The sequence below is a fragment of the Mus musculus genome, chromosome 3 (assembly GCF_000001635.26).
Source record: "Mus musculus strain C57BL/6J chromosome 3, GRCm38.p6 C57BL/6J".
NCBI classification, from domain to species: domain Eukaryota; kingdom Metazoa; phylum Chordata; class Mammalia; order Rodentia; family Muridae; genus Mus; species Mus musculus.
Genome location: NC_000069.6, coordinates 95,520,817 through 95,548,413, shown reverse-complemented (window position 1 = coordinate 95,548,413; position 27,597 = coordinate 95,520,817). Strand labels below are relative to the sequence as shown.

Here is a 27,597-nt window from a genome sequence, read left to right as displayed (position 1 = left end):
CCAACTTGCTTCTTGGTCATGATGTTTGTGCAGGAATAGAAACCCTGACTAAGACACATTCCTTCCCAAGTTGTTTTTGGTCTGTGTTTTAACCTAATAAGGACAGCCAGGCTGGCTTCAAACTTGAGGTATAATCCTCCTGCCTCTGACTCCCAAGTTCTAGAATTACAAACATGTGCCAATACGCCTGGTTGCACTGTCATCTTCTCTTCAAGATTTATTTATTTATTTATTTTATGTATATGAGTAAACTGTCACTGTCTTCAGACACACCAGAGAGGGCTATGAGTTCAGTTCAGTTCAGTTCAGTTCAGATGGTTGTGAGCCATCATGTGGTTGCTGGGAATTGAACTCAGGACTTCTAGAAGAGCAGTCAGTGCTCTTAACTGCTGAGCCACACTCTGAACACACCCTGGCTGTGTTCTTTATACAGGGAGTCACCATTCTGTGTTGCTGATCCGTTTTAATGCTGACGCCATGCTGTTTGGCTGCTGTAGCTCAGGAATGCACTCTCAGGTTAGATATTGTGATGCCTCTTTTCCTCATTTTGTTCAAAGGGCTTTGGCTGTGGAGGGTCTCCATGGTTTCGTGCACTCTTTAGGATTAGTCTGCCGAGTTTTGTGAAGAATCTTACTGACATTTGACTCTTCTCTCTAAACAGAGGATAAAGCTAAAGCTTTCACCTCTGTGCACGCATCACTTTATGTCTCTCTAAGCACTTTTCTGCTCTCTGGATAAATTTATTATTAGCTCTCTCCATAGTTGGAAGTGGGATTGCTTTCTTGATTTTTAGTTTGTATAATGCACTCTTCATGGATTAAAAAACAAACAAACATATCTGACTCTTTTTTCTTGTTTGTTTTGTTTTGGCTTTTTGATAGAGTAGCCTAGGCAGGCATCAACTTTCTCATCTCCTCCCCCACCTCTACCTCTGCCTCCAGAATGCTAGGATTATAGACAGGACATAATCCTATGTGGATTTTGTAGCTGGTAACATGGTTTTCAATCTCATGGATTTAACCCTTGTTCCACCACTTTGGCTGAGTGACTTAGGCAGGTTAACTTTTTCCCCCCTTTAATTTTGTTTTTAGATTTATCTTTATTATTTTATGTGAGGTAGTGTTTTGCCTGGATGTACATCACAAGCCTGCCTGGTGCCTGAGGAGGTGGTGAGCCTCCATGTGGGAGCTGGAAATCAAACCTGGATCCTTTGTAACCACAAATGTTCTTAGCCACTGAGTCAGCTCTCCAGACTCAAGGCAGATTAACTTTTGCATGGAGGATTTGTGTGTAAATTAGTTACTGTGTGGATGAAAAGAGCTGGGTATACAAGGAGCTTAATGCAGTCATGCTAATCAGTCTTGACCAGTAGGATTCACCAGTTAGAACAAGGTTCCAGATGCTCAGCCTATATTAAGGGTAGCAAATAAGAGGCTGATGCCTCATCTTTACCGCTTTTGTAGAAGAAGAAGGAGGAATGGCTGGCGTCGATGCCCACAGAGACAGGCCCTTTAGTGGCCACTGCTTCTTTCAGGGCATCCTCGTCACCAAACGGGAGCTGAATGTACCTTGAACACGTGGCAGCTCGATTTTTTGAGTTATAGTGACACTTTTCATCCTACAAAAAAATCCAACCATAAAGTCTACTTCAACTTCCCGGATTTCAAATATGATATCCCCACCCCTGTCCCTTCACCCCCAGCCCCCACTACTTCACCCTTTTCAACTGACTATGACGTCCCCCGCCCCCTGTCCTCTGACCCTCTGTCCCTTTCTCTGTCCCTCTGTCCCAACCTGTCTTTCTTCTTTTGTTCTGGGTTTTACTGTTTGTAAACACTGACTCAAGCTGGACAAGGTGGCCTGGGTTTATAAGCCAAGCCCTGGGCCATCTGCAGCTGTGAGACAGCACCCAAGAGACAGCACTGGGAAGGCAGAGGCAGGTGAATCTCTGAGAGTTCAAGGTCAGTCTGATCTACATAGTGATTCCAGGCCACCTACAGTTATATAGTGTGACTGTGTCTCAAAAGCAAAAGATGAAACAAACAAACCCAGAAGTTACAGGTGGATGTTTGTTGAATATGTAACAGTGTTTCCTCCTACAAATCATAACAGAAAAAGAAGCTGAAAGAAATAAACCAAAGCAAAACTGCTTAAGGTAGGTTGTTGTCCAGTGATAATTACTTAAAGTGTGAGTTTATTGCATTTACTCACATGAGTGTGGAGGTCAGAGGATGACTTATGAGACGTGGTAGTCTCTCTGGGATAGGTGATTAAACTCAGGTCGTCAAGCTTGACCACAAGGGCCCTTACATACTGAGCCATCTTGTCAGCCCTTGTGTGACTTTTTTTTTTTTGCTTATGTTACTTAACAAAATTTGTTTAAAAAGAAAATAAGAAATCTGGTGGTAAAGGGGATAACATTATTGAGCCTTTTAAGTGGGAGAATGAACTAGTAGATCACCTGGAAATATCACTGGGCATTGAGGTTTAGGGTCTGAAAAGGTTTCTTTAAGCCTGTATTTAAACATGAATGGCACGTGCTTGTTTGAAAATATTTTCTGTGTAGGGAGTGGCGACAAAAGCCTCTATAATTCAACATTTGGAAGGTAAGGCAGGAAGAACAGGACTTCAGAACCTCCCCAGCTACGTAGTGAGTTCGAGACCAGCCCGAGACTCTGTAACTAACAACAGCAACCCTAAACCCCACGGGAAGATTAAGAGGGTCACTGTATTTCAAAGAGAATTCTTGACATGGAGGAGCAGCTGATAGGGCTCTAGAAGGGGTCAGTGCTTTGGTGGTGGCAGTGTAGCAGTGGGGAGGAACGAAGTCAGGGGACGAACGTGACGCACCGTGGCTTTGTAGGGATAGGAAGCGTCTGCCTCTATGCCCCCATTATCAATGATGTACTGGAAAGCTTCGGTCATGTAGCCGCCTCCACAGCCTTTATTCCCATACTTTTCTTCATTTGAGCAGTCCACCAGGTTCTGAGCACTGAGGGATATCAGCTTCCCCGTTTTCAGCTTCAGCTGCCCTTCAAGGGCCCCCACAGCACTGAAAGCCCAGCAGGCACCACAAGAACCCTAAAACAGAGAAGAATCCGTCCGGGATCAGTATGGCTTCCGCAGGGCAGAAGACAACTCCAGCTCTGCCAGGAAGAGCTGCCTGCCCCACTGAGGGCTCCTTCTCTCTCAGACCATTGGAAGGCAGACATTTCTCCAGGCGAGGATGTGCCCTGGTGGGGATGGTGCACATTGAACATATACAAAGTCCCAACCACCTTCCCCTAAAGGGAAGATGCCAGAAGCAGCTTAGGGCTCAAACAGCCATGAGGTGTCTACTTAACATACCAAAGCGGGCCTGGCCACAAGGTTCTCCCAGCATCCCTCAGTCCCTAACCATTACAGGGTATGGCTCACATACCCTGCCCCTACCCTAAACTTCCCCCAGCCCAGGCACTGGGCTGCCCTTCCCCAGTTGCCCTTCCTCCCTATATAATCCATTCATTTTGGTTACCTGTCCTTCACTCTCCTTTTCTCTCTCCTCTCCCCTGTCCTCACATGGGACCCCCTGAGCCATCTTGCCAGCCCCGGAAAGTGATTTTTGAGAGACAGAATAACTCAGGGCCAATTGAGCCAGACAGGAGGGACAGAGCGAGGCACTTTCCTAGGCTGTGTTCTAAGGGCACATTGCACCTCATGTTAAAGAAAGGCACCTGTGCAAACAGATTGCAAACAGCACAGCCAGGACACACTGCGAATGGTTTGCTGTTCAGAGTCAATGCTATGTGTACCAGGTGACACCACATGAGGACTGCAAGGCTCAGTGGCCTGGAAAAGAGGCAAACCAGCTACCTGAGAGGTAATGAGGAGCTATGCTTAGGAGGCTTATCCCCCAAGTATCACAGACTCATCACATGCCCAGAGGCTCGTCAGTGTTTGATGTCTTTCATTTCCACTCCTTAGGAAGCCTGCTGCCTAGAGATGAGATGTAAGGCAGATTTCTAGAATGTTCATCCACTGTCTTCTCCAGCCATCACCTCTCAGAATAAAATACAGCTTAAATTAAGATTCCGTTCCTGTGGCTGGAGAGATGGCTCAGAGTACTTGCTGTTCTTGCAGAGGACCAAGTTTTGATGCCCAATATCCACTCGGTGGCTCACAACCTTCTGTAACTTCAGTTCTAAGATTCTGATGCCCTCTTCTGACCTCTGCAGGCATTCCATGCATGTGGTACAAGCTAGCAAACACACACACACACACACACACACACACACACACACACACACACTCTCTCTCTCTCTCTCTCTCGCGTGCGCGCGAGTACTCATGTACATACATTCACACAGCCAAAACACATGGATGCATAAAATAAATCTAAAAGTTTTAAAAAGATTTAATTCCTGTCTCTGCTCACTGACACTCGTGACAAGCACCCACAAACTCCAGTGTTATTGTCTCAAAATGATGCCAGATGCAAAAAGCTTTAACCGTAGGGTAAACATTTTTCAGACATTATTATCATAGAATCTTTAAAAAGAAAGCTTTGTTTTATTATTGTGTATTTATGTATCTGTATGTGTGCATGCATGTGCAGGCCAAAAGAGGGCGTTGGATTCTCTGAAGCTGGCATTACAGGCAGTTGTGGGTTCTTTGTTCTGGGTGCTGGGAACCAAACTTAGGTTTTCTGGAGGAAGAACAGCGAGTGCTCTCAGCCAGCATGGCTGCAGCTCATGCCTTTAATCCCAGCACCTGGGAGTCAGAGGTAGACAGATCATAGATCTGGCCAGTCTGGTCTACAGAGTGAATTCCAGGCTACACAGAGAAACCCTGTCTTGAAAGAGAGAGAACAGGGGAGGGGAGAGAGAGAGAGAGAGAGAGAGAGAGAGAGAGAGAGAGAGAGAGAGAGAGAGAGAGAGAGAGAATTTTGCAGGCTAAGTGTACAAATCACATCATATTTGACGAGAAGCTAAGATCCAAAATATAGCTAAGATCCAAAATATGGAGGGAACTTAGTTTGGTTACATTGTGAATTTGAGGCCAGCCTGGGCTATGTATATAAGCCTAAATGAATCATAAGTAAAACTAAACAAAAACAAATAACAACAAACCCCTTAGGATGTAGTTGGGCAGATGAGAATAACAAAACAGGCAGGAAGTGACAACAAGACAGTGAGACTCACTTCCAGAGTGTGCAACGAGACAGGGAGAGAGCACTCAGCCAGCATGCAGAGGCTGGGCCGGTGACACTCACCTGGTATTTCACCTCAGTGACGCAGCCCTTCTCTCTCCAGTCCACAGTGTCAGGCAATGTCCGATTAGAGTATGACCTGAAAGTGACAGTCTTCGGAGACTGTCGGGGAATTCTCAGAGCACCCATCCGACACAAGATTTCTTCATTGGTCTAAAAAGCAAGTAAACAGCACATCTCACTTAGAGCCTTTCATTTTCCATCCATCCCTCCCTCCCTCTTTCCTCCCCTCCCTCCCTCCCTCCCTCCCTCCCTCCCTCCCTCCCTCCCTCCCTCCCCTCCTTCCTTCATTCCTTCCTTCCTCTCTTTCTCCTTCCCTCCCTTCCTCCCTTTCTTGTGCATGTGTTTGTGACAGCCGGTGTACCATGGCTCCCATGTGGAAGTCGGGGAACATCTTGCAGGAATCAGTTCGCTCCTTCTATCATCTGGGTCACAGGGATTGAACTCAGGTTGTCAGGCTTGGCAGCAAGCACCTTTACCCGGTGAGCTATATTGCTGGTTAGCCCCATCGATTTCTCTCTCTCTCTCTCTCTCTCTCTCTCTCTCTCTCTCTCTCTCTCTCTCCTCCCTAAGAATTATAAATGTGAATATATTTTAAAACTGAGAAAAATGAGTGGTAGTTGTACCCACTTGACTGGGAAGTGACCTGTCTGTGGGAGCTGTCTGAGGTGACTGGGTGTTGACTGAGGTGACTGTGGGAGCTGTCTGAGGTGCCTGGGTGTTGACTGAGGTGACTGTGGGAGCTGTCTGAGGTGCCTGGGTGTTGACTGAGGTGACTGGGTGCTGACTGAGGTGACTGTGGGAGCTGTCTGAGGTGACTGTGGGAGCTGTCTGAGGTGACTGGGTGCTGTCTGAGGTGACTGTGGGTGCTGACTTAGGTGAGCTCAGTATGTCTCTTTAATCTTGAACTTTTCATTGGCAACATAGTTTAAACAGAAGGAAGAAGAAATAGAAACATGGTAAAAACTAGAAGTTACAGAGTTGATTGAAAGAAAGGCATAATCTTACAAAGCAATGTTTTGTTTTGCTTTGTTTTTTGGTTTTTGGAGACAGGGTTTCTCTGTGTAGCCCTGGCTGTCCTGGAACTCACTCTGTAGACCAGACTGGCCTCGAACTCAGAAAATCGCCTGCCTCTGGCTCCCGAGTGCTGGGATTAAAGGCGTGCGCCACCACCGCCCGGCTGCTTTTTGTTTTTTGAGACAGGGTTTCTCTGTACAGAGCAATGTGTAAAGCAAGAGGAGCTGCTTTCCCTCAGAACTACACAGGGCACGGTGACATTTAAATAGAAGTTGGTTTCCAAGGATGTTCCCTTTCCAAACCCACTAGAATTGATTTCTCCTTATAATTTTTATTTTTTGCCTCTGTGTATGTGCATGTATGTATATGTGTGTGTGTGTGTGTGTGTGTGTGTGTGTGTGTGTGTGTGTGTGTTTGCAGTGTAAACCTGGGTATATAGACCCTCCTGTGTCAGTTTGAACTACACTGGGCTGCCAGCAAGCTGCCAGGATATCCCTGTTTCTACACCCCTACTCAGCAAGCCTTAGCCAGTTCCCCCCATGCCTGGATTTTGTCTTTATTTCTAAAGTAATGTGATTCTTTCTTTCTTTTTTTATTATTAGATATTTTCTTTATTTACATTTCAAATGTTATCCGCTTTTCTAGTTTCCCCTCTGAAAATCCCCTATCCCCTCCCCCTCCCCCTGCTCACCAACCCACCCACTTCCTGCTGCCTAGCCCTGGTATTCCCCTATACTGGGGCATGAAACCTTCACAGGACCAAGGGCCTCTCCTCCCATCGATGACTGACTAGGCCATCCTCTACTACATATGCAGCTAGAGCCATGAGTCCTACCATGTGTTTTCTTTGATTGGTGGTTTAGTCCCAGGGGTACTGGTTGAAGGAATGTCCATCCAGAGACTGCCCAACCTGGGGATCCATCCCATAAACAACCACCAAAACCAGACACTATTGTGGATGCCAACAAGAGCTTGCTGACAGGAGCCTGATAAAGCTCTCTTCTGAGAGGCTCTGCCAGTGCCTGACAAATACCGAAGTGGATGTTCACAGCTATCCATTGGGTGAAGCACAGGGTCCCCAATGAAGTAGCTAGAGAAAGTACTCAAGGAGCTGAAGGGGTTTGTAGCCCCCTAGGAGGAACAACAATATGAACTAACCAGTCATGTGATTCTTAATTGGCTGTATTATACATTTTTGGTTGTGTAGACCAGAACCCAAAAACCAATGAGGAGGGCGGAGATGCAACTGGCAGAGACCATTCAGTATGCAGAGGCCTTTCTGGGAACACACACAAAAGAAGAGTCCACGGCACCAAGTTCCCACTTGCTCCTAGTAAGAAAGGAGGCAGGCCGTATCCTCATCCCAATACACACTTAGGCAAATATAGCTACTTACCATAAAGACTTAAAAAGTGCTTTCTAAAATTTATTGAGAACAATACTATTTTATAAATTTAATCTCCAGAAAAGAGGGGATTTGGTAGGTGGGATATGATGGGCAGACCTGTGATCCCCAGCATTCTGGAGGTGGAGGTAGGAGAAAAAGGTCATTCTCAGTTATATGGACTGTTCCAGCCAGGGTATATGAGACCATGTGAGACAGGAAAGAGGGGGGAGGGGTGGAGGGGAGGGGGGAGGGGAGGAGGGGGAGAGGAAGGAGGAGAAAGGGGGAGAGGAAGGAGGAGAGGGGAGGGGGGCCAGGGAGAGGGGAGGGGAGGGGAGAAGGGGGAGAGGGGGGAGGGAAGGGGAGGGGGAGAAAGGGGGAGGGAAGAGGGGATGGTTTTGGTTTTGGTTTTTTGTTTTTTTTTAAGAAATTGGCCAAAGTAGGACTAAATAAGAATTTCTTGGGCTAGAGAGATGGCTCAGTGGTTAAGAGCACTGACTATTCTTCCGAAGGTCCTGAGTTCAAATCCCAGCAACTATATGGTGGCTCATAACCATCCATAATGAGATCTGATTCCCTCTTCTGGTGTGTCTGAAGACAGCTACGGTGTACTTACATATAATAAATAGATAAATCTTAAAAATATATTTTCTCACTATCTTTACTTATTTAACATGTGGGCACGCTTACACCACTGCACACATGGTGGTCAAAGGATACCTTGAGGAAATCCCTTCTTGCATCACATGAGGCTAAGGGGGCAGATTCAGGCCGCAGACTGACCCACATCTTCCCTTTCTTTTCCTTTCCTTTTAAAAAAATATTTATTTTTGTGTATCGGTGTTTTATCTGTATTTATATCTGCATACCACCAAAGGACTCCATGGGATTACAGTTACAGACAGTTGTGAGCTACTATGTGGCTGCTGGGAACAGAACTCAGGACCTCTGTAAGAGCAGCCAGAGCTCTGAGCCATCTCCCCGGCTCCTTTCTTTCTCTAACCAAGGAATTTGCCTACTGATCCTTAGGCCCTGACATCCATTGCTTTCTAGCTTTGTGGGCACGTGAGCACACTTACCTGTCTTAGTTAAGGTGGAGGTGGTGCTAAGGATCAAGCCTACGGCTCTGCATCATGGGAGATGTGTACTCTGCCCCTGCCCCATGTTCCAGCCCTAGCTGCAGTTTCCTTTGGTTTTGTGGTTGACATCCCAGTGTACCTTCAAATTACTTTTGATGAAACAAAAATTATACTTGCCTGTGGGGCAGTGGACTGTGCCACCAGACAGAAAACCTGGTAAGGCCGAGCTGATTCAGGAACCCTGGAAACTCTCATAATTGAGAATGGTAGGCGTTTAAATCTACTCCTGACCATGACACCCCATTGTGAGTACTGTGACAATCAGTCATGTAGGGACAACACCATAAGTCATTCTACATGCAAATGAGGCATCCCTGACATCTCAGATGAAGCCAATAGAAAGCATTTGCCTTTCGACCCACCTCAAAATGTTTATAAGGTCCTATCTATAAGGAGTAAAGCGCATGAACCATTTCACCAGAGATGGCCTGAGAGCGCCTGTGGGATCAGGCGGTAACACTCCAGGGAAGCGTATTCTCCTGAGGCTTCCCTCTGGACCTCGACCTGGCCCAACCAGTTGGGTGCTTGAGCCTACCACAGCCACTTCCTGCTCCATTGCTCCAACCTTGGCTGGTATCCACCTTACGACACCAACTCCAGGACAGTAGTGACTGTGGACGAGGTCCAGCAATCTGCCTTGCTCTGGATTCCCCTTGGAGAGCGGCATCTCTTTGGCCGCTCTGGCTGGGCCAAAGCTTCACAGAGCCCAGAGGATAGTGCCCTACGTATGCAGCCTGGCACTTACCCACACGTGAAATAAGGATTGCTTGTGGTTTACCTACCATGTCTCCCATATCGTTCATGCCCACTTGGTAGGTATGCATTCCCATAGAATATTCGAGATTGTGAATCATTATAAACTTCAGATTCTTTTCCCAGATGAGACGCCGTACTTCTTCTTCATTCTGAAACAGAAGGAAAAGGAATGCAAGTGAACTTATTGTTCTTAATACCCGCCCCCCTCATATGTGTATGTGTGAGCATGTGAGCACAGAGGCTAGAAGAAGGCATCAGATCACATGGAGCTAGGGAGAGTGGTTTGTGAGCCACCCAAAGTGGGTGTTGGGAACTGAGCCTGAGTCTTCTGGAAGAGCGGAAGGTGCTATTAACTGCTGAGCATCTCTAGTACCCCAAATAGCATCCTACTGACTGTGGATCTGTCTAAAAACATATAGGCAAATGAATACATGCAAAACAACTGCTAAAATCACATTTTAATTCAAATTATTGTTTTTAATTTTAGATACTTATTAAATATATGATATCTACAGTGAATTTCCTTCTTTTTTTTTCTTTTTTCTTTGTTGTAAATTTGATTCTTAGATCTCCAAATGTTAGAAGCTTGTGTTTGATGCATGCCCTTATAGGCAATAAGCTCTACTCTTTCTAGACTTTTATCTTTCTCTCTCTCTCTCTCTCTCTTCCCTTCTCTCTTTCCTTCTTTCTTTCAAAGACATAGTCTTGTTATGTAGCCTTAGCTATCCTAATAACTCACACTGTAGCTCAGGCTGGCTTCAAACTCCTAGCAATCCCCCTTACTCGGCTCCTGCATACTCCTCACACCTAACTGTATAGATATCCATAAGATTCTTTCCCATTCCTGAAAATCAACTCATCTGTCTATACATTTCTGCTTCTCTGGCTATTTGAGGTTGTTGTTGTTGTTTTAAATTTTTCTCTGATACTCATTTGTCCTCTTTTAGGGCATCTATTTCTATGATGAAACACCATGACCAAACAACCTGGGAAGGAAAGGGTTTATTGATTTGAGCTTTCAGAGCACTGTCCATCACTGAAGGGAAAGTCAGGACAGGAACTCAAACAGGGCAGGAACCTGGAGGCAGGAGCTGGTGCAGAGGCCGTGGAGGGGTGGTGCTTACTTGCTTGCTCCTCGTGGCTTGTTCTTATAGAGCCCAGAACTACAGTCCAGGGATGGCACCACCCACAGTGCACTAGCCCCTTTCCCCCCAATCAATCACTAATTAAGAAAATGCACTATGTGCTTGCCTGCAGTCTAATCTTATGGAGGCATTTTCTCAGTTGAGGCTCCCATCTCTCCAATGACTGTAGTTTGTGTCAATTTGACAGAAGACTAACCAGCACACCATTACGGCAAATCAGAATTTTAACTATAACACTTCAGACTTTTATTTTGATTTTGAGACAGATTCTCACATAGTTCGGGCTGCCCTTGAAGTCACGTTCCTTCCACTTCCCCCACCTGAGTGCTGATATGACAGACTGCACCTCGAAAACCTCCTCCGCCGCCGCTGCCACTGCTGCTGCTGCTGCCGCCGCCACCGCCCCCGCCGCCGCCGCTGCCCGCTGCTGATCCCTTGTCTTGCCCAGGTTGTCCAGGTTGCCTCAGACTTGCTGTGTAGCTCAAGCTGGCAACTGTCTGTACCCTCCTATGCCTCCTACTGTGTGCTAGGATTATATGGCTATTTTACTGCACCAGGATCTGGTACCTCTGTTCTTAACTGTGCTCACGAGCTTTTGTAGATTTTTCTTTTTCTTTTTTTTTCTTAAAAGTCTTGCGGCTTCCTCATGTGTGTCTGGATATGGGTTTTTTTTTTACATGTTTTTCCTTCGTTTTGATTTGATGATGAGGGAAGAGTTCTACAACTGAAAATTCCCAGCAGCATCTTTTGGTGTGTTATTTCTTCACCATTCCGTCTAACCTTCTTCTTCACATGCTCTGGGCCACTTGGACTCCCCAGTCTCCAGCTTTTGCTTGCGTACAGTCTTCTCCATTTTGTTTCTGTACGGTGACTTCTGAGCGGATGTCTCAGTGCTATTTTCAAGATGATTTGATTTAGGGCTGGAGGGTGGCTCAGTGGTTAAGAATGACCTCTACTCTTACAGGGGGCTCCCAGTACCCCCACACGGTAGCTCACCACAACTGTTTGTGACTCTAGTCCCTGGGGATCCAATGTCTCTTCTGACCTTCACAGGCTCCTGCATGCGAATGATGCAACACATTCAGGCACACAAACATACTTACAAACTTTGTTTTAAAAAACCACTGTTGATTCAATGACTTTGTTGAGCAATTCCAATATATTTTAGTTTACACTGGTATGGTTGCTTTTTCTTTCTCTCTTGTTTTAGTTTTTGATTTTTAGTTAATGAAAGGTTCCATGTAGCTGAGGCTGGCCTTATATTTACTGTGAATGGCTCTCTCTTGTGCCTCTGCCTCTACCTGCCAAGTGCTAGTATTACAGCTGTGTGCTACCATGCCTGGCTGAAGACAATCATTTGGGCTCTGCTATCTTAATATTATGTAGAATTAATTATGATGCTGACTATTGATTTTCTTGTCCTCTCAGAGATCCACTTACACAGAATATAATACACACAATATACTCAGCGCCTCCATTAGTAGCTGAAACCTTTCAAGCTCAACAAAACCAGACTGGATCAAAGGCCTAGTGAGTAGTCAGCAACATGTGCCCTCTTCAGTCTGGACAGAGCCCTGCTCCCTGTGCACAAGTTTTGTAATTTTCCTAGTGATGGACAGAGTGGGCCCACGATGAACACATCTCAAACTCTAGAGGAAGAAAGTGGGATAAGAAAAAGTAAATCTAAGCTGGGCAGTGGTTGTGCACACCTTTAATCTCAGTACTTGGGAGGAAGAGGCAAGCAGATTTCTGAGTTCGAGGCCAGCCTGATCTACAGAGTGAGTTCCAGGACAGCCAGGGCTACACAGAGAAACCCTGTCTCGGAAAACCAAAAAAAAAAAAAAAAAAAAAGTAAAAGAAAAAAGAAATCTAAATAAACTGAAGGAAAGGAAAAATAAGTTAATTTAGAGGTAGGATACTTGTTAAAAGTTGTGTTCATGAGCTGGGGAGATGGCTCAGTCACTAAATGCTTGTTGCTGAAGCAGGAGAACCTAGCTTTATATTCACAGGACCCACTCACATGCATAAAAAATACTTGAAAAAATAAATTTTGGGCTGGAGAGATGGCTCAGAGGTTAAGAGCACTGACTGCTCTTCCAGAGGTCCAAAGTTCAATTTCCAGCAACCACATGGTGGCTCACAACCTTCGGTAATGGGATCTGATGCCCTCTTCTGGTATGTGTCTGAAGACAGTGACAGTGTACTCATATACATAAAATAAATAAATCTTTAAAAAAGAAATTCTGTGGAGGAACTGAAGACTAAGGGCAACTGTCTGTGAGGAAACTGTGAGGGATTGGACCCCAGGCTTCCCAAGAGGAAACTGTGAAGGATTAGACCCCAGGTTTCCCAAGAATGCAAACATCCTTGAGTGCTCAAAATCCTTAAGTGCTGTAAGCTGAATGTAATGGCTCACACTCAGGAGGTGAAGCAGGAGGATGTCTGAGAGTTCACAGTCATCCTGGACTTCACAGTGAATATTACACCAGCTTAAGATACACATTGAGGGGGCTGGAGAGATGGCTCAGTGGTTAAGAGCGCTGACTGATCTTCCAGAGGAACCAGGTTCTATTCCCAGTACCCACAACCATTTGTAACTCCAATTCTAGGGGATCCAGTGCCCTCTTCTGGTCTCTCTGGGCACCACATGCACATTGTACAGAGCCATACATGCTAAAAACACTCATATGCATAAAATAAAAATAAAATAATTCACAAAAGATATACAGTAATGCCCTGTCTCCAAAAATCAACAAAAATTCAAGTATTTTTATATAATTTACCTACCTACATGCATAAATACACATATACTTCAATTTATTTTTAGACTATTTATATAATATAATATGCTTGCTATATTGTGTTGTGTAGATGTTAAGGGAAAAAAACCAGTCCAGTCTATGTGGCTGGAGAGAGAGAGAGAGCTCAGAGGTTAAAAGCAGCACACACTGCTCTCGCAGATGACGCATGTTCTGTGCCAGCACTGATGGGGCTGATGTAACTCTACACACCTCTAACACTGGCTCCAGGGGATTCCATGCCCTCTCCTCCCCTTCTCAGATGCCTGCATTCATGTACACCCATAGATACACACAGATACACTCAGATGCAATTTTTTAACATCTACTGTGTTTAGGTAAGCTGTGTTTGTTTTGTTTAATCTTTAGCATTTAGTGGTGTGTGCTTGTATACATGTGTGTGTGCGCGTGTGCGTGTATGTGTACGTACACGTGTGTATGCCTATAGCACATGGGTGGAGGTCAGAGGACAACCCTGTGGAGTTGTTTCTCTCTTTCCACCATGAGATCTGGTGATCTAGCTCACACCATCAGGCCTGGTGGCAAGTGTCTTCACCAGCTGACCCATATTGCCAGGCCCCCTTTTTGAGACAGGGTCTGATGCTCCCTACGTTTGCCTCAAACTCACTAACTCACTACATAGCAAAGCATAATCTAGAACTCCTGATTCTTCTGTCCCCACCTCCTGAGTATTTGGGATTACAGGTTTGTGCTACCGTGCCCTGCTACAAAGAATATTTTCAATCCATCGCTTGTTGAATCCATAGACACAGAACGTGCAAGTCTGCAGAGGCAGCCATATGCTAAAAACTGTAAAACTGTGGCAAAAGAAATTCAGAGTGATATACTGCTTATATCCAGAGATTGGAAGAATTAGATCAGTGAAACAGACCAACTACTCAAAAACAATTTAGAGACTTAGTGTAATTCCTGTCAAAATTCCAATAGAGTTTTTCATGAACCCAGAACAATCTAGAAACTTTATGTGGAGGTACGTAACCTCCAACTTCCAACAAATCTTGAGCAATATAAACAAAAGCGAAGGTATCACGCACCTCATCTCAAAAGGCACCACAGGCCCAAGAGTGTACAACGGAGAACCCAGAAACAAACAGGCGTTTATGGCCAGTTGATTTTTAGCAAAGATGCCAAAAACACAGAAACGGAAAGAATAATCTCCCTGCTCTAACAGTGTGGGAGTCTTGATTCATATGCAGAAGTATAACTGGATCCTTAAACGGTATAAAAGAATCACTCACTATTGATTGAAGAATTAAAAACAGGAGGTGACATGGCTCAGCGGGCAAAGTTTTTTTTTTTTTTTTTTTTTTTTTTAGGAAAAAAAAAAAAAAGAACCTGGGTTTGAGAGATGGCTCAGGAATTAAGAGCACTTACTGCTCTTTCAATGGACCCAGTTCAGTTCCCAGCTGACACTGGGTGCTGGCTACTGCTTATAGATGCACAGAATGCAATGCTCTCTTCTGGCCTCTGCTGGTACCCACATATGCCTGTGCATACTCACACGCACATACACTGACATATGCCATAAATACTCGTAGGGGAGTTTTTCTGAAGCTTTGATCGGGCATATGTGTTACCGACACTGGAGGTCCTCGACCCCAATTGTTTTTTGCTCTATCGATAAAGATGCCAGTGCCAAAGACTAGGCAGAAAGAAAGAGACAGGACATGCAGGAGGAGAGAGGAAGAGGAGAATGGAGATATTGGTGGGGGGTGGGAGGGAAGCCGGACAGACGCACAGCTACAGGAGAATATGTCGGCAGAAAGGGAAAACAGTGCCCAATGGGCTTCACAGAAGGTAACTGAGCAACTAAGCTGAGGGCAGATTTACAGGTGTTGAGCTGGGATTGAAGATAAGGGCACGATAGCCGCAGGAGGCTTAGAAGGCCCAGTGTTGAGCTAAAAAGCACATTTAAAATAAGCTAGTGTGTGTGTGTGTGTGTTTCATCCAGGGATCCAAAATAGCTCCTTGGAGGGTGTGTGTCTACATCCAACTGGGAACACAACAAGATATAGACAAAATTATACACAACATACACAAATAAATAAATAAATAAATAAATAAATAAGAAGAATTGGTTTAGTGGTAGTCAGACACACACACACTCCACATGGGCACGCATGCAAACACATGCACACAGAATTCACAATCATAAACAAGCAAATAAATGTAACACAGATAACCTAATCTCCTAAAACCAAACCTCCCATGTGGTCTAGCGGCCCACCCCATTCTGGATATACATCTAAATGAAACGAAATCAAGACACGGGAGAGATTCCTGCTGTCCTGTGTTTACTGCAGCCCCATGCCCAATGATGAAGATACAGAATCAACTGATGAGTCTTATAAGACAAAGAGACAAAGAAAGTATGGTATGTATACACAATCTAATGCCATTGAGCCTTTTAAAAAGAGAGGTTCTGTCATACAGAACAAGACAGGTGAACCTGACCGTAGTACACTGAATAACCCAGGCATAGAAGGACACTTAGCTACAGGATTTCATTGATATTTTTACCAATATCTAATTCACCCAGGGTATAGCACAAAGATTCCATCCACAGAGCCAATTAATTAATAATTAATTAATAGATTAAATAATAAAATACAAAAGCCATACTTGTAGACATAGGCAGAGGCTGGAGGAAGAGTGATTGGAAGGTGGAGATCGAAGGGCCTGAGTCTCAGGCAGGAGTGAGCTGCAGTGGCCAGTCTGCTGTACACCGTGGTACTTAGGACTAATGATAAGCTACTGTGTATTTCAATTTCATTTGTTAATTTGGAAAAAAATATTGTATAGTTATAGGACCTACTGGTTTGAAGTTATGGTTAACGTTTCAAGATCAAGCAACAAGCATACTTTGAAATAAAGCCTCAGAACGAAGTCGAAAAGAGAACTAAGAAAGCCACCTACCCAGGCATGGTGCTCACACCTCTAGTCACAGCACTCAGGAGGCAGAGGTGGGGAGCTCTGTGAGTTTAAGGCCAGCCTGGTCTACAGGGATAGTTCCAGGACAGCCAAGGCTGTCATATAAAGAAACTCTGTCTGGAAAAAAAATCCAACCAACTAACCAAACAGCCAAAATCCTATCTTGAAGCACTTCTGTGGGCCAGAGCCTGCAGTGCGTTTTATAAATATTACTTATGCAAGTGAGAGAAGGGTCATGCTTACAGCACTTGCTCTTCTGCCAGAGGACACAAGTGTGGTCCCAGCTCCCAGATCAGTCAGCTCAGCACCACTGTTGAGGGCCTAGCCTCCAGGTCCCACACTCACATGCGTGTACAGACACATGCTTAAAAATAAAATAAAAGTTTATTTTTTATGGGAGCTGGAGAGTTTGACTCAGTGGTTCAGAGCACTTGTTGCTCTTGCAGAGGACCCAGGTTTGGTTCACAGCATCCACATGGTAGTTTACAACCACTCATAACTTCAGTCTACGGGATCTAATGGCCTCTTCTGACCTCCAGGTGTGGGGTTGGAGGCCTGAAGGCATGTAGTGCACCTACGTACATGCAGGCAAATCACTAATACACATAACAAAATGAATAAATGGGGAGAAGGGACTGGGCTGGAGGAATAGCTCAGAAGGTAAGAGCCCTGGTTGCTCTTACAGAGGATTCAGGTTTGACTCCCAGCACCCACTTGACAGCTCAGCTGTCAGTCCAGTTCCAGGGGATCTGACACCCTCTTCTGTCATTAGAAGGTACTGCACACATGGCACACAGACATACATGAAGGTAAAACACTCATCCACATAACATTTTTTTTTTCAAATTTTTTCTTTAAAAGGAGTGAGTTGTGTACAGGGGGGTTAAATGCTTTATAGACAAGAAAAAAAAAACTGCCCTAGAACCAACTTATTCATCATCATCTTCTTCTTCTTCTTCATCTTCCTCCTCTTCTTCCTCCTCTTCCTCCTCCTCCTCATCTTCCTCTTCCTTCTTTTTCTTGCTCTCTCAGCCTTGACCACCCCCTTTTTCGATGCATCAGGTTTTCCTTTAGCTCTGTAGGCAGCAATATCCTTCTCATACTTCTCCTTCAGCTTGGCAGCTTTCTTCTCATAGGGCTGCTTGTCATCTGCTGCAGTGTTGTTCCACATCTCTCCTAGTTTCTTTGCAACATCACCAATGGATAAGCCAGGATGCTCGCCTTTGATTTTGGGGTGGTACTCAGAACAGAACAAGAAGAAGGCTGAAGGAGGCCTCTTGGGTGCATTGGGGTCCTTGAACTTCTTTTTGGTCTCCCCTTTGGGGGGATGTAGGTTTTCATTTCTCTTTCATAACGAGCCTTGTCAGCCTTTGCCATGTCTTCAAATTTCCCCTTTTCTTTAGCAGACATGGTCTTCCACCTCTCTGAGCACTTCTTGGAGAACTCTGAGAAGTTGACAGAAGCATCCGGGTGCTTTTTCTTGTGCTCCTCCCGGCAAGTTTGCACAAAGAATGCATATGAGGACATTTTGCTTCTCGGCTTCTTAGGATCTCCTTTGCCCATGTTTACTTGATTTTCCTCCGCGAGGCACAGAGTCACCCAGTGCCCGTCCGGCTCGCACTTGCCCCGGCGCTGTCTCTATGGAGCTCAATGTACTGCAATGGCTGTGTCCACATAACATTTTTTAAATGTCTATTTTTATTTCTCTCTCTGGTGTGCATGTGTGTGCTCGTGTGTGTATGTGAATTAGTGTGAATACTGATGTGAGCAGTGTTTAGGTGGAACTCCCTTCCACACTTTGAAATGCAATCTCTGGCCCTGCATGTGCCAGGCTGGATGGCTCACATGGTTTCTCCACCTTAAGTTAGGAAGACATGCTACTGTACCCACATGGGCGTCAGAGGCCTGAGCTCAGTTCCTCGTATCTATGGCCAGTACTTTACCCACTATGCCTCTTCCACAGCCAAGGGTTTCTGTTCCTCAAATGTGCCTAATGTGGTCTTTCCTCAGTCCTGAATGTGTTTCTTGGCCCAGGACGGTCCCTCCCTTCCACCCATTTTGTTTATTGCCCTTTCTATCAGTCCTCGGCTCTAATGTTGCCTTATTTGCTGGCCTTTCCTTCGCCCTCCCACCGCATCCTTGGTAGGATGCATCACCACTGTCTTCCAGGTCACCACATCACCCATGTCTTGCTTTATCTGTTCTCATTGTCCATCACCATCAGCACTGTAACACTGTCACGGTAACATGAGCTCCATAGCAACAAGAATGTGCCTTGTTTCTACTCAAAGCAATATCTGGCCAGAAATAAGTACACAATACATCTAGAAAATACCACTTTTTCAAATGTCATCTGGGGATGGGGAAAACAGGGCGCTGAGCAAAAGCACACTGCTCGGGTGGCAATCATCTACCTTATCCTTGTATTCTTTCTCATGGGTTTTCTTCCAGAGATCCCAATGGTAGTCCAGGGTAGGGTCTCTCTGCAGTTGCTCCATTGCCACAGAGCACACCAGGGGCATCCAAAACAGCCATCTTCTGCTTAAAGGAAGGACACAGAAGAAGCATAACCATTATCTGTGTGTATTTTGATCCATAGTTCTCTTTTGTTTGTTTGTATTTATAAAGATATGTCGCTCTGTAGCCCAGGCTGTTCTGGACCTCACCACACAGCCCAGGCTACCCTTGAACTTGTAGCAATCTGCCTGACTCCAAATCCCAAATGCTGAGATTACAGGTACAGGTGTGCACTACTACCATGGATGTTGCCATGGGTCCTCAAAAGTCTTCTCAAAAGAAAGGAACAGAGCCCTGTAAGTTAGTGATACAGGTAACTTCCTGGAATGTCCAGGATGAAGAGGGAATCATGTCTAAAATACTATAGTAGTACTTTTAATACTTTAAGAAGGGCTCTTCAGCTGGGCAATAGCATATGCTTTTAATCCCAGAACTCAGGAGGCAGGTGGATCTCTGAGAGTTCACGGGCTAGCCTGGTCTACATAGTGAGTTCCAGGACAACAGCTAGGGCTATGTAGACAGATGCTATCTGAAATAATAATAATAATAATAATAATAATAATAATAATAATAATAATAATAATAATAATAATTTCCAGAAAATTTCCAAGTGGGGCTGGAGAGATGGCTCAGTGGTTAAGAGGCTGCTCTTCCAGAGGACCTGGGTTGGAGTCTCAGACCTCATACTGCAGCCACCAACTTTCTGTGGCTTTGGTTCCAGAGAAAGTTGTTACTCTCTCTCCTAGTTTCCATGGGCACTGCATGTATTTGGTGCACACACACACACACACACACACACACACACACACACACTGGCAAAACACCCATGCACATAAAACTTAAAAAAATAAAAGAAAATTTCCAAACAAACATAGTTACAAAGTTAAAATCAGGACTCTCCAGGATTTTCTCACGAATCTACTTAAGGAGACTTCTCCTTCCCTTTTCCTTCTTTCTTATTTATTTATTTACTTACTTATTTTTATTTTATGTATATGAGTGCTCTATCTGTATGCACACCTGCATGACAGAAGAGAGCATCAGATCACATTATAGATGGTTGTGAGCCACTACGTAGTCATTGGGGATTGAATTCAGGACTTCTGGAAGAGCAAACAGTGCTATTAACTGTTGAGACATCTTTCCAGCCCCCCTTCCTCCTTTCTTAAAGAAACCCTTCTAATGAGGACATGTGTCTATCTTAAGTGGCCATTTCAATATTTAAATCACTGGCCGGGCAGTGGTGGCACATCCCTGAAATCCCATCACTTGGGAGGCAGAGGCAGGTGGATTTCTGAGTTTGAGGCCAGCCTGGTCTACAGAGTGAGCGCCAGGACAGCCAGGACTGCACAGAGAAACCCTGTCTCGAAAAACCAAAAATAATAAAAAAATTAAATCACCACAACATAGTGTGTGGGTGGGTGGGGTGGGGGGTGTATGGCAACACTACATAGCACCTCATTAATATGTATAGTTACTCTCCTCTCTTAAATTGGTTAAAATTTAATTTCAAAACTAAGCCAGGTACAATGGTGGATACCTATAGTCCCATCTTCAGAAGCCAACGCAGGAGGACTGTCAACAGGGAGTTCCAGGCCTGTCCAGGCAACACAGAGAAGGCTGGGGATGCAGCGCCACGTCTGACACTCGTCTAGTATGGGTGAGACCCTTGGCCTGAGCGTGAACACCAAAGTAATACAAACAACCAAGCAGCTCAACCTTCTCTCTCAAATAACCGTGCTCGCCTTCAGAGAAGCTAAAGGACAACCCAGCTCTTAGATTTGTACACCCTTGGGTTATTTTCCTTTTTCACATTTCTCCCCAACAAATCAAATATCTGTTTCAGAGGAGATACCCCAAACAGGCTTCTCACCAGGTGTGGTGGCCCACGCTTGTGATCCCAGCACTCAGGAGGCAGAGGTGAGGCAGGAGGAGCACTGTAAGTTTGAGGCCAGCCTGGTCTTCATATCGAGTTCTAAGGCCGCCAAATTTAAGAGGTGAGGCCCAGCCTCTAAAAAACACAGCTGATGCCCGCTCCGTTCCTATATTTAACAGAAATTCAGTAGTTGCCTGAAACTGGATTTATTATTATTGTTTTTGTTGTTGTTATTATTATTTTAGTTTTTTGAGATAGTGTTTCTCTGTGTATCCCTGGCTGTAGCTGGCCTCAAACTCAGAGATCTGCCTGCCTCTGCCTTCGGAGTGCTGGGATTAAAGGGGTGAAGCGCCACTCCTCGGCTGAAACTGAATTTTTTAAATGGTGTGAGCCTTCAGCTCATGCTTCACAGGAGCCCAGGTTTAAATCTCACCGCATCCACATACAACACAGTTATCACACAGTTAAGCCAACAAGAATCTCTCAAACAGACTCTCCCTAATCAGAAAAACAAGAGGCGAATGGGCGGCATGATTTTTGTTTTCAGCTTACTTCCTGAAAGCAAAGATTTAAAATCCCAGCGGCCTGACTGATGAAAAGATAGAGCATGTTTAAGGCCATATATGAAGAAAACAAAAGAAGCAGACAGTACATACATGGCAGCGTGGCCAGGAGCCCTCATGGTCATCCTGAAGTGTGGTGCTCACTCCAAAGATGTCCCTGGCAGCAGGAGGCTGCTTGAAATGACTCTAAAAAGAAATCGGAGCTTGTCACATGAAGCATCCACAATGAGGAAGTGAACTTTCATTTCGGTTTCATTTAAAGACTTATGAGAACAGCTGCCTCCGCCCTCTCCTTCTCACCTTGGGACAGTTTGTGTGTAATGAGCTGCCCAGAGGGCTCCATGGTAGAGGCCATCAATAGAATGACCTCAGCAGAGAACAGGACAAAGTTTTCCTCCAACCCTGTGTCATTTTGGTGGTCCATTTTATTCACATCGGTTCTGAGATGGAAACATTTAGTTATAAAGACATTTGGATCAGGCGCCTCAAATCTCAGGTTGCTACATGATTCCCTAGGAAGCCCTGTCTTATCCTTTAACACAAGTCATGTATGACTTATTGTGTCTAATACTCACTCATCAGTTCCTTTGTTTTAGTTCAAAGGATCTTAACACACACACACACACACACACACACACACACAGAGTTATACACATACACTTATACACACAGTTCTATCACATAGTTATCTCTCACAAACATACAATTATACACACATGGTTATCTCACATATTCACACACAGTTATACACATACATTCATCCATACATATGGTTATTATGCACATATTCACAGTTAATCTCACACATAGTTATACATATACAGCACAGTTATCACACAGTTATACCCACATGCACACATATACAGTTACACACACACTTACTCACACCAGGATATACACCCAACTGCCACTGTGGTCTTCTAGGCACAGCTGGGGTAAAATGAACTATTGGTTTTTAAACCTGAATCTTTATTAATCACCAATGAAAATGGGCATCTCTCCCATGTTTTTGACCACTGAGTTTTCTGAGGATTGCATTTTCAATTATTTTGCTCATGTTTCTAGTGTATTTATCGGTTTTCTTGGTGATCTGCAGGGCCTGTTTTTACTGTTCTGGCTAGCAGTCTCTGGTGGTGCCGTACACTCCGCCTGCCTTCTCACAGTTCTCCATTGGTTTTTTTCTTTGTTTGTTTGTTTGTTTTTACTTTGCTTATACTGATTTTTTTTTTTTACTGAAAATTTAAAATGCTGAAATAGAACATCTGGCCAGGTATAGTGCTAGTCTCAGGCCAGCCTGGGTTACATAAAACCTTGTCCTCAAAATACAAAACAAGAAGGCAGTGAGGTGAGGAACTCCTGTTTCAATAATCTCCTGGAACTGCCAACTTGTTTCATTTATGCTCCCATTTCCCAGATTATTTCGAAATAATTCCTAGATCTCATGTGTAATATGTTTCATATGAAAATGTTTCAAGTGTTTATCTATTTTTACAATTATTGTGTGTGTGTCGGGGGGGGGGGAACCAGTGTCATGCTGCTAGGGACAGAATTCAGGCGTGGTGGCAAGTACCTTTGCCTGCTAACCCATCTTGTACACCCTCATGTGTATATTTTAAAAAGAGATATGATAAAGAAATACAAGCACAAACCATGATGACATCTAACCTGACCACCATGTTTTAAAATACACATATTTTTTTCTTTTTGAGAGCTTTATTTTTCTTTTAATTATGTATGTGTGGATGTCTCTGTGTGGTTGTTCACATGAGTCCAGATGTCTTTGGAGGCCAGAAGGGTGCATCAGATCCCCTGGATGAAGTTATAGGTGTCTATTACCCTCCTGATGTGGGTCTTGGGAACGGAAGCGTGGTGCAGGAGCTGCGCATGCTCCTATCACCGCCATCTTTCCTGCCCCCCACCCCCCTTTTTTTTTTTCAGATGGGGTCCCCTGTAGTCCAGACTTTTCTTGACCATGCTATGTAGCAGAATCTGGTCATGAATTGCTGATCTTCATGTCTCCATCTGGAGAATTTCTCACATTACAAAGTTCACTCCTCCAGGTTGAGTATGTCTAACGCCCAGACTTATACAACTTAGACTTTGCCCATCAGGCACACCTGTAAACAAGACTTCATTCTTGGAATCAGCCTGTGAGGAACTAGGCCCATGAAATCCCTCTCGCTGAGAACTGCAGTGGAGTTGTGCACCAGCAGGAGCAGCAGGAGCAGCAGCAGCAGCAGCAGCAGCAGGAGCAGCAGCAGGAGCAGCAGCAGGAGCAGCAGGAGCAGCAGCAGGAGCAGCAGGAGCAGCAGGAGCAGCAGCAGCAGCAGGGACAGGAGCAGCAGCAGCAGCAGGAGCAGCAGGAGCAGCAGGAGCAGCAGCAGCAGCAGCAGGAGCAGCAGGAGCAGCAGCAGCAGCAGGAGCAGCAGCAGCAGCAGGAGCAGCAGGAGCAGCAGGAGCAGCAGGAGCAGCAGGAGCAGCAGCAGCAGCAGGAGCAGCAGCAGGAGCAGCAGCAGCAGCAGCAGCAGGAGCAGCAGCAGCAGCAGCAGGAGCAGCAGCAGGAGCAGCAGGAGCAGCAGCAGCAGCAGGAGCAGCGTTGCTAGCATGGGTCCCTAGAACCATCTGTGGTAATTACAGTGTCCGTGCCAACGTCATGGCGTGAGCAGCCTTCCTTGGGTGGCTTGGATAACAAGTTCACAGTTACACAATTGTCTCTATGATTGACTGAATTGACTCAAAGATTCTGAAAGCCTTCTGCAATTTTCTTTTAAAAGTAAAGCTTTATTTTTATTTTATGCATCTAGGTGTTTTGTCCATGTGTGTGCAGTGCCCAAAGAGGTCAGAGAGGACTTCAGATCTAGAACGGAGTAACAGACACATGTGAGCTTCCATGTGAGTACTGGGTATCGAACCTGGGTCCTCTAGAAGAGTAGCCAGTGCTTGGGGGCCGAGTCATCTCTCCAGACCCCTTTCTGCAATTTTTAAGGAAGCTGTAGTATTCAAATAGATGGATCCGGTAATGATATTCACAGAAGTGCTGACATCAGAAAAAAAAAGAACAGGGTCACAGAGGCAGACCAGGAAAGCACTGCTCTCAGACTACAGACAGGAAATACCAGGGGAAGATATTTGTGAAATCCACAGAAACCACAGCACACTGTCTCCGTTCTTCTGTTCTGTGTCTGGGTGTTTTGCTCTTGTGTGTGTGTGTGTGTGTGTGTGTGTGTGTGTGCAGGGGTGCATGTGTGAGTATGTGTACGGAGGTCCATGGACAACCTCCAGTGCTTGCCATAGAAACACTGTCTCTCACTGTATGGCTCTCACCAGTAAGGCTAGACCACTGGCCAGGGAGCCCCAGAATACCACTGCTTGCCCTTGAGCATGGGATTGTGAGGGCATGATATGCCCAGAGTGTTTACTTGGTTTCTGTGGTCCCATCCCAGTTCCTGGGGCTGGTGAGGTACACACTTCACTGTCTGAGCCCTACAGATCTGATTTCATCCCTTCTTTGTGTGTGTGTGTGTGTGTGTGTGTGTGTGTGTGTGTGTGTGTGTGTGTGGAGGGGGGTGCTTTTAGCTTTGGTTCCCTCTATATGCACTTGCACACCCAAACATACATGGGTCATTTTCCTCGGTGTGAAATGAGCACTGTCTAGGGTTTCTACTCCTGGGATAAAACACTATACTATGGCCAAAAGCAACTTGGGAGGGGAGGGTGTATTTCAGCTTATGGTTCCACAGCACAGTCCATGACTGAGGGATGCCTTGGCAGGAACCTGGAAGCAGGAGCTGATCGAGGCCATTGAGGAACACTGCTTACTGGCTTGCTCAGCTTGCCTTCTTATCGTACCCAGGACCACCAGCCCAGGGGGGCCCTGCCCACCGTGGGCTGAGTCCTCCCAATCCATCATCCATGAAGATGCAGACCTAGGCGTCAGGCTGCGGCAGGCATCATCTCAGTTGAGGTCTCCTCTTCCAAAATGACTCTAGCCTGTGTCAAGTTAACAAAAACGCAAAAAAGATGATGTCTACCGAGATTTAAAAAATGTAAAATAGGGTCTAGTGACACGTGTCTATAATTTTACTCTTTGGGAGGTAGAGGCAGGAGGATCAGGGATTCAAGATCATACTTGGCTACACGATGAGTTGAGGACCAGCTTGGGCACATGAGACCCGGCTGATGAAGGAAGAGGGAAAAAAATTGGGAAAAAAATTTTCATACATTTTGATCATGTTTTTCCTCATGATCAAAATTATTTTATTTATTTGTGTGTGGTTTAAATAGATACACAGTGCTCCTGTGCCTATGTTGGGGCCAGGAGAGGACACTGAGTCCCTTAGAGCGGCCCAGGGGGAGTGTCAAATGACCCTTTCACAGGGGTCACATAAGACCGTTGGAAAACACAGATATTTACATTATGATTTATAACAATAGCAAACTTACAGTTAGGAAGTAGCAACAAAAATAATTTGATGGTGGGGGGAGGGGTCACCGCAACATGAAGAACTGTATTAAAGGATCATGACATTAGGAAGGTTGAGAACTGATGCCTTAGAACTAAAGGTACAGGCTTCTACACCCAGTGTGTTACATGGGTGTCACAGGACCAAGGGCCTCTCCTGCCACTGAAGCCAGATAAATCCCCTCAGCTCCTCCATTGGGGTCCCTGTGCTCAGTCCAATGGTTGGCTGTGAGCATCTGCATCTGTATTGGTCAGGGTGTGGCAGAGCCTCTCAGGAACAGTTGTATCAGGCTCCTGTCTGCAAGTGCTTCTTTGTGTAGCAGGCATCCTTCCTGGTTTAAGGCTCGTTCCCCACACCCAGGGTCATTCCCCACAGCCCGACTCATTCTTGAGCACTTTCCTCAATGCAGAACAGACTTCCCTGTAAATCCCATCTTTGTTGTAGTCGTGTTGTTTGGGGGCCTTGCACCTTGCTGTCATTCTTTTTCTGTTTTGTTTTGTTTTTGTTTTTTTGTTTTTCAAGACAGGGTTTCTCTGTGCAGTCCTGGCTGTCCTGGAACTCACTCTGTAGACCAGGTTGGCCTCGAACTCAGAAATCCGCCTGCCTCTGCCTCCTAAGTGCTGGGATTACAGGTATGCGCCACCACGGCCCGGCTTCCTTGCTGTCATTCTTGTCTCTTCCTGTCAAGACTGGCTTTCTCCATTCCTTAATGTCTCTCCAGAAGATCCACGTGTAGAACTCGCAGGAAGCCCCTTCCTTGACGACCTCTCTCCCCTTTCCCCATCAGTGATGTTGTGAACCCGACAGACGGTAGCACAAGGTTAGGACTTTATTCCACACTGTGCCATGTACGGTCCTTTAATTCTCCCAACCAACTTTAAAAAAACACATACAAGATCTGAAGTGGCTCTGGCCGTACAAAGCTCCCAGTACGTAGTAATTGGAGGCAAGAGGGTGGGGAGGAAGTTGGGCAGAGAAGAAAGGAAAAGGATCCTTCCGGAACATTCCACACCACAAACTGGATTTTGTACAGTAGCTTCCCTGGAAATGGCGCGCACTGGCTTGCTCCATGTTGCTTTAACTAAAGTGATCTAGAAGCATTGCAAGGCAGGACACTAGAACGCAGTGCCTTGATGATGATGATGAGAAGTTCCCAGAACCCCTCGGAGGGAAATGAAAGCAGAAAGAGGAAGCCTCGCTGCAGGGCCACCGCTCAGTCCTCGCTAACTTCTGAAATCATCACCTCTCTGCTTCGTGGCCTAGAAACAGTTGCTTCAAGTTTTTCCTGAGAAACTTTACTTAATTTTAGACGACTCTCATTTTCTTTCTTTCCCTTGGTGGGAAAACAGCTTTTTTTTCCACTGGTGCATTTAAAGTTCCCCAGCTATGGAGTGGGACCAGTTCTGGGTGAGAGCCACACTGCATTACACAAAGCTCAGAGGATCTGAACTTCAACTTCCTCCTCCTCCTCTTCCTCCTCCTCCTTATTGGATATTTTATTTATTTACATTTCAAATGTTATCCCCTTTCTTGGTTTCCCCTCTGCAAACCCCCTATCCCAATCCCCCCCCCCTTACCTTGCTTCTATGAGGGTTCTCCCCCACCCACCGACCCACCCACTCCTGCCTCACTGCCCTAGCATTCTTCTACACTGGGGCATCAAGCCTTCACAGGACCAAGGGCCTCCCCTCCCACTGAAGCCAGATAAATCCCCTCAGCTCCTTCAGTTCTTCCCCTAA

The 27,597-nt window shown here is 45.4% G+C and overlaps 1 protein-coding gene, 1 long non-coding RNA gene and 1 pseudogene across 4 annotated transcripts in view; 1 reads left to right on the top strand and 2 right to left on the bottom strand.

Moving 5' to 3' along the window:
* The window catches only part of Ctss (cathepsin S), a 29,620-nt gene extending 7,992 nt beyond the window's left edge, over window positions 1–21,628 (bottom strand). The window contains exons 1-6 of one of the 3 annotated variants that reach the window (NM_001267695.2): window positions 21,489–21,628; window positions 18,854–18,980; window positions 9,571–9,693; window positions 5,252–5,401; window positions 2,851–3,081; window positions 1,453–1,618 (exon numbers count right to left, since the gene is read on the bottom strand). In NM_001267695.2, the coding sequence (NP_001254624.2) occupies window positions 1,453–1,618; window positions 2,851–3,081; window positions 5,252–5,401; window positions 9,571–9,693; window positions 18,854–18,980; window positions 21,489–21,514 (823 nt within the window). In that variant the 5' untranslated portion in view covers window positions 21,515–21,628. Of the gene's footprint in view, window positions 1–1,452; window positions 1,619–2,850; window positions 3,082–5,251; window positions 5,402–5,612; window positions 5,700–9,570; window positions 9,694–18,853; window positions 18,981–21,488 lie in introns of those variants that run through there. The other 2 variants (NM_021281.3, XM_006500975.3) reach the window with 2 other exon arrangements.
* Hmgb1-ps5 (high mobility group box 1, pseudogene 5) lies at window positions 17,375–18,002 on the bottom strand (annotated as a pseudogene).
* Window positions 21,629–23,914: 2,286 nt separating the features above from the next.
* Window positions 23,915–25,203, top strand: Gm40096. Its single transcript, XR_867467.1, has 3 exons — window positions 23,915–24,022; window positions 24,200–24,287; window positions 25,167–25,203. It is a non-coding gene; the product is annotated as a predicted gene, 40096 (long non-coding RNA).
* The last annotated feature ends 2,394 nt before the right edge of the window (window positions 25,204–27,597 follow it).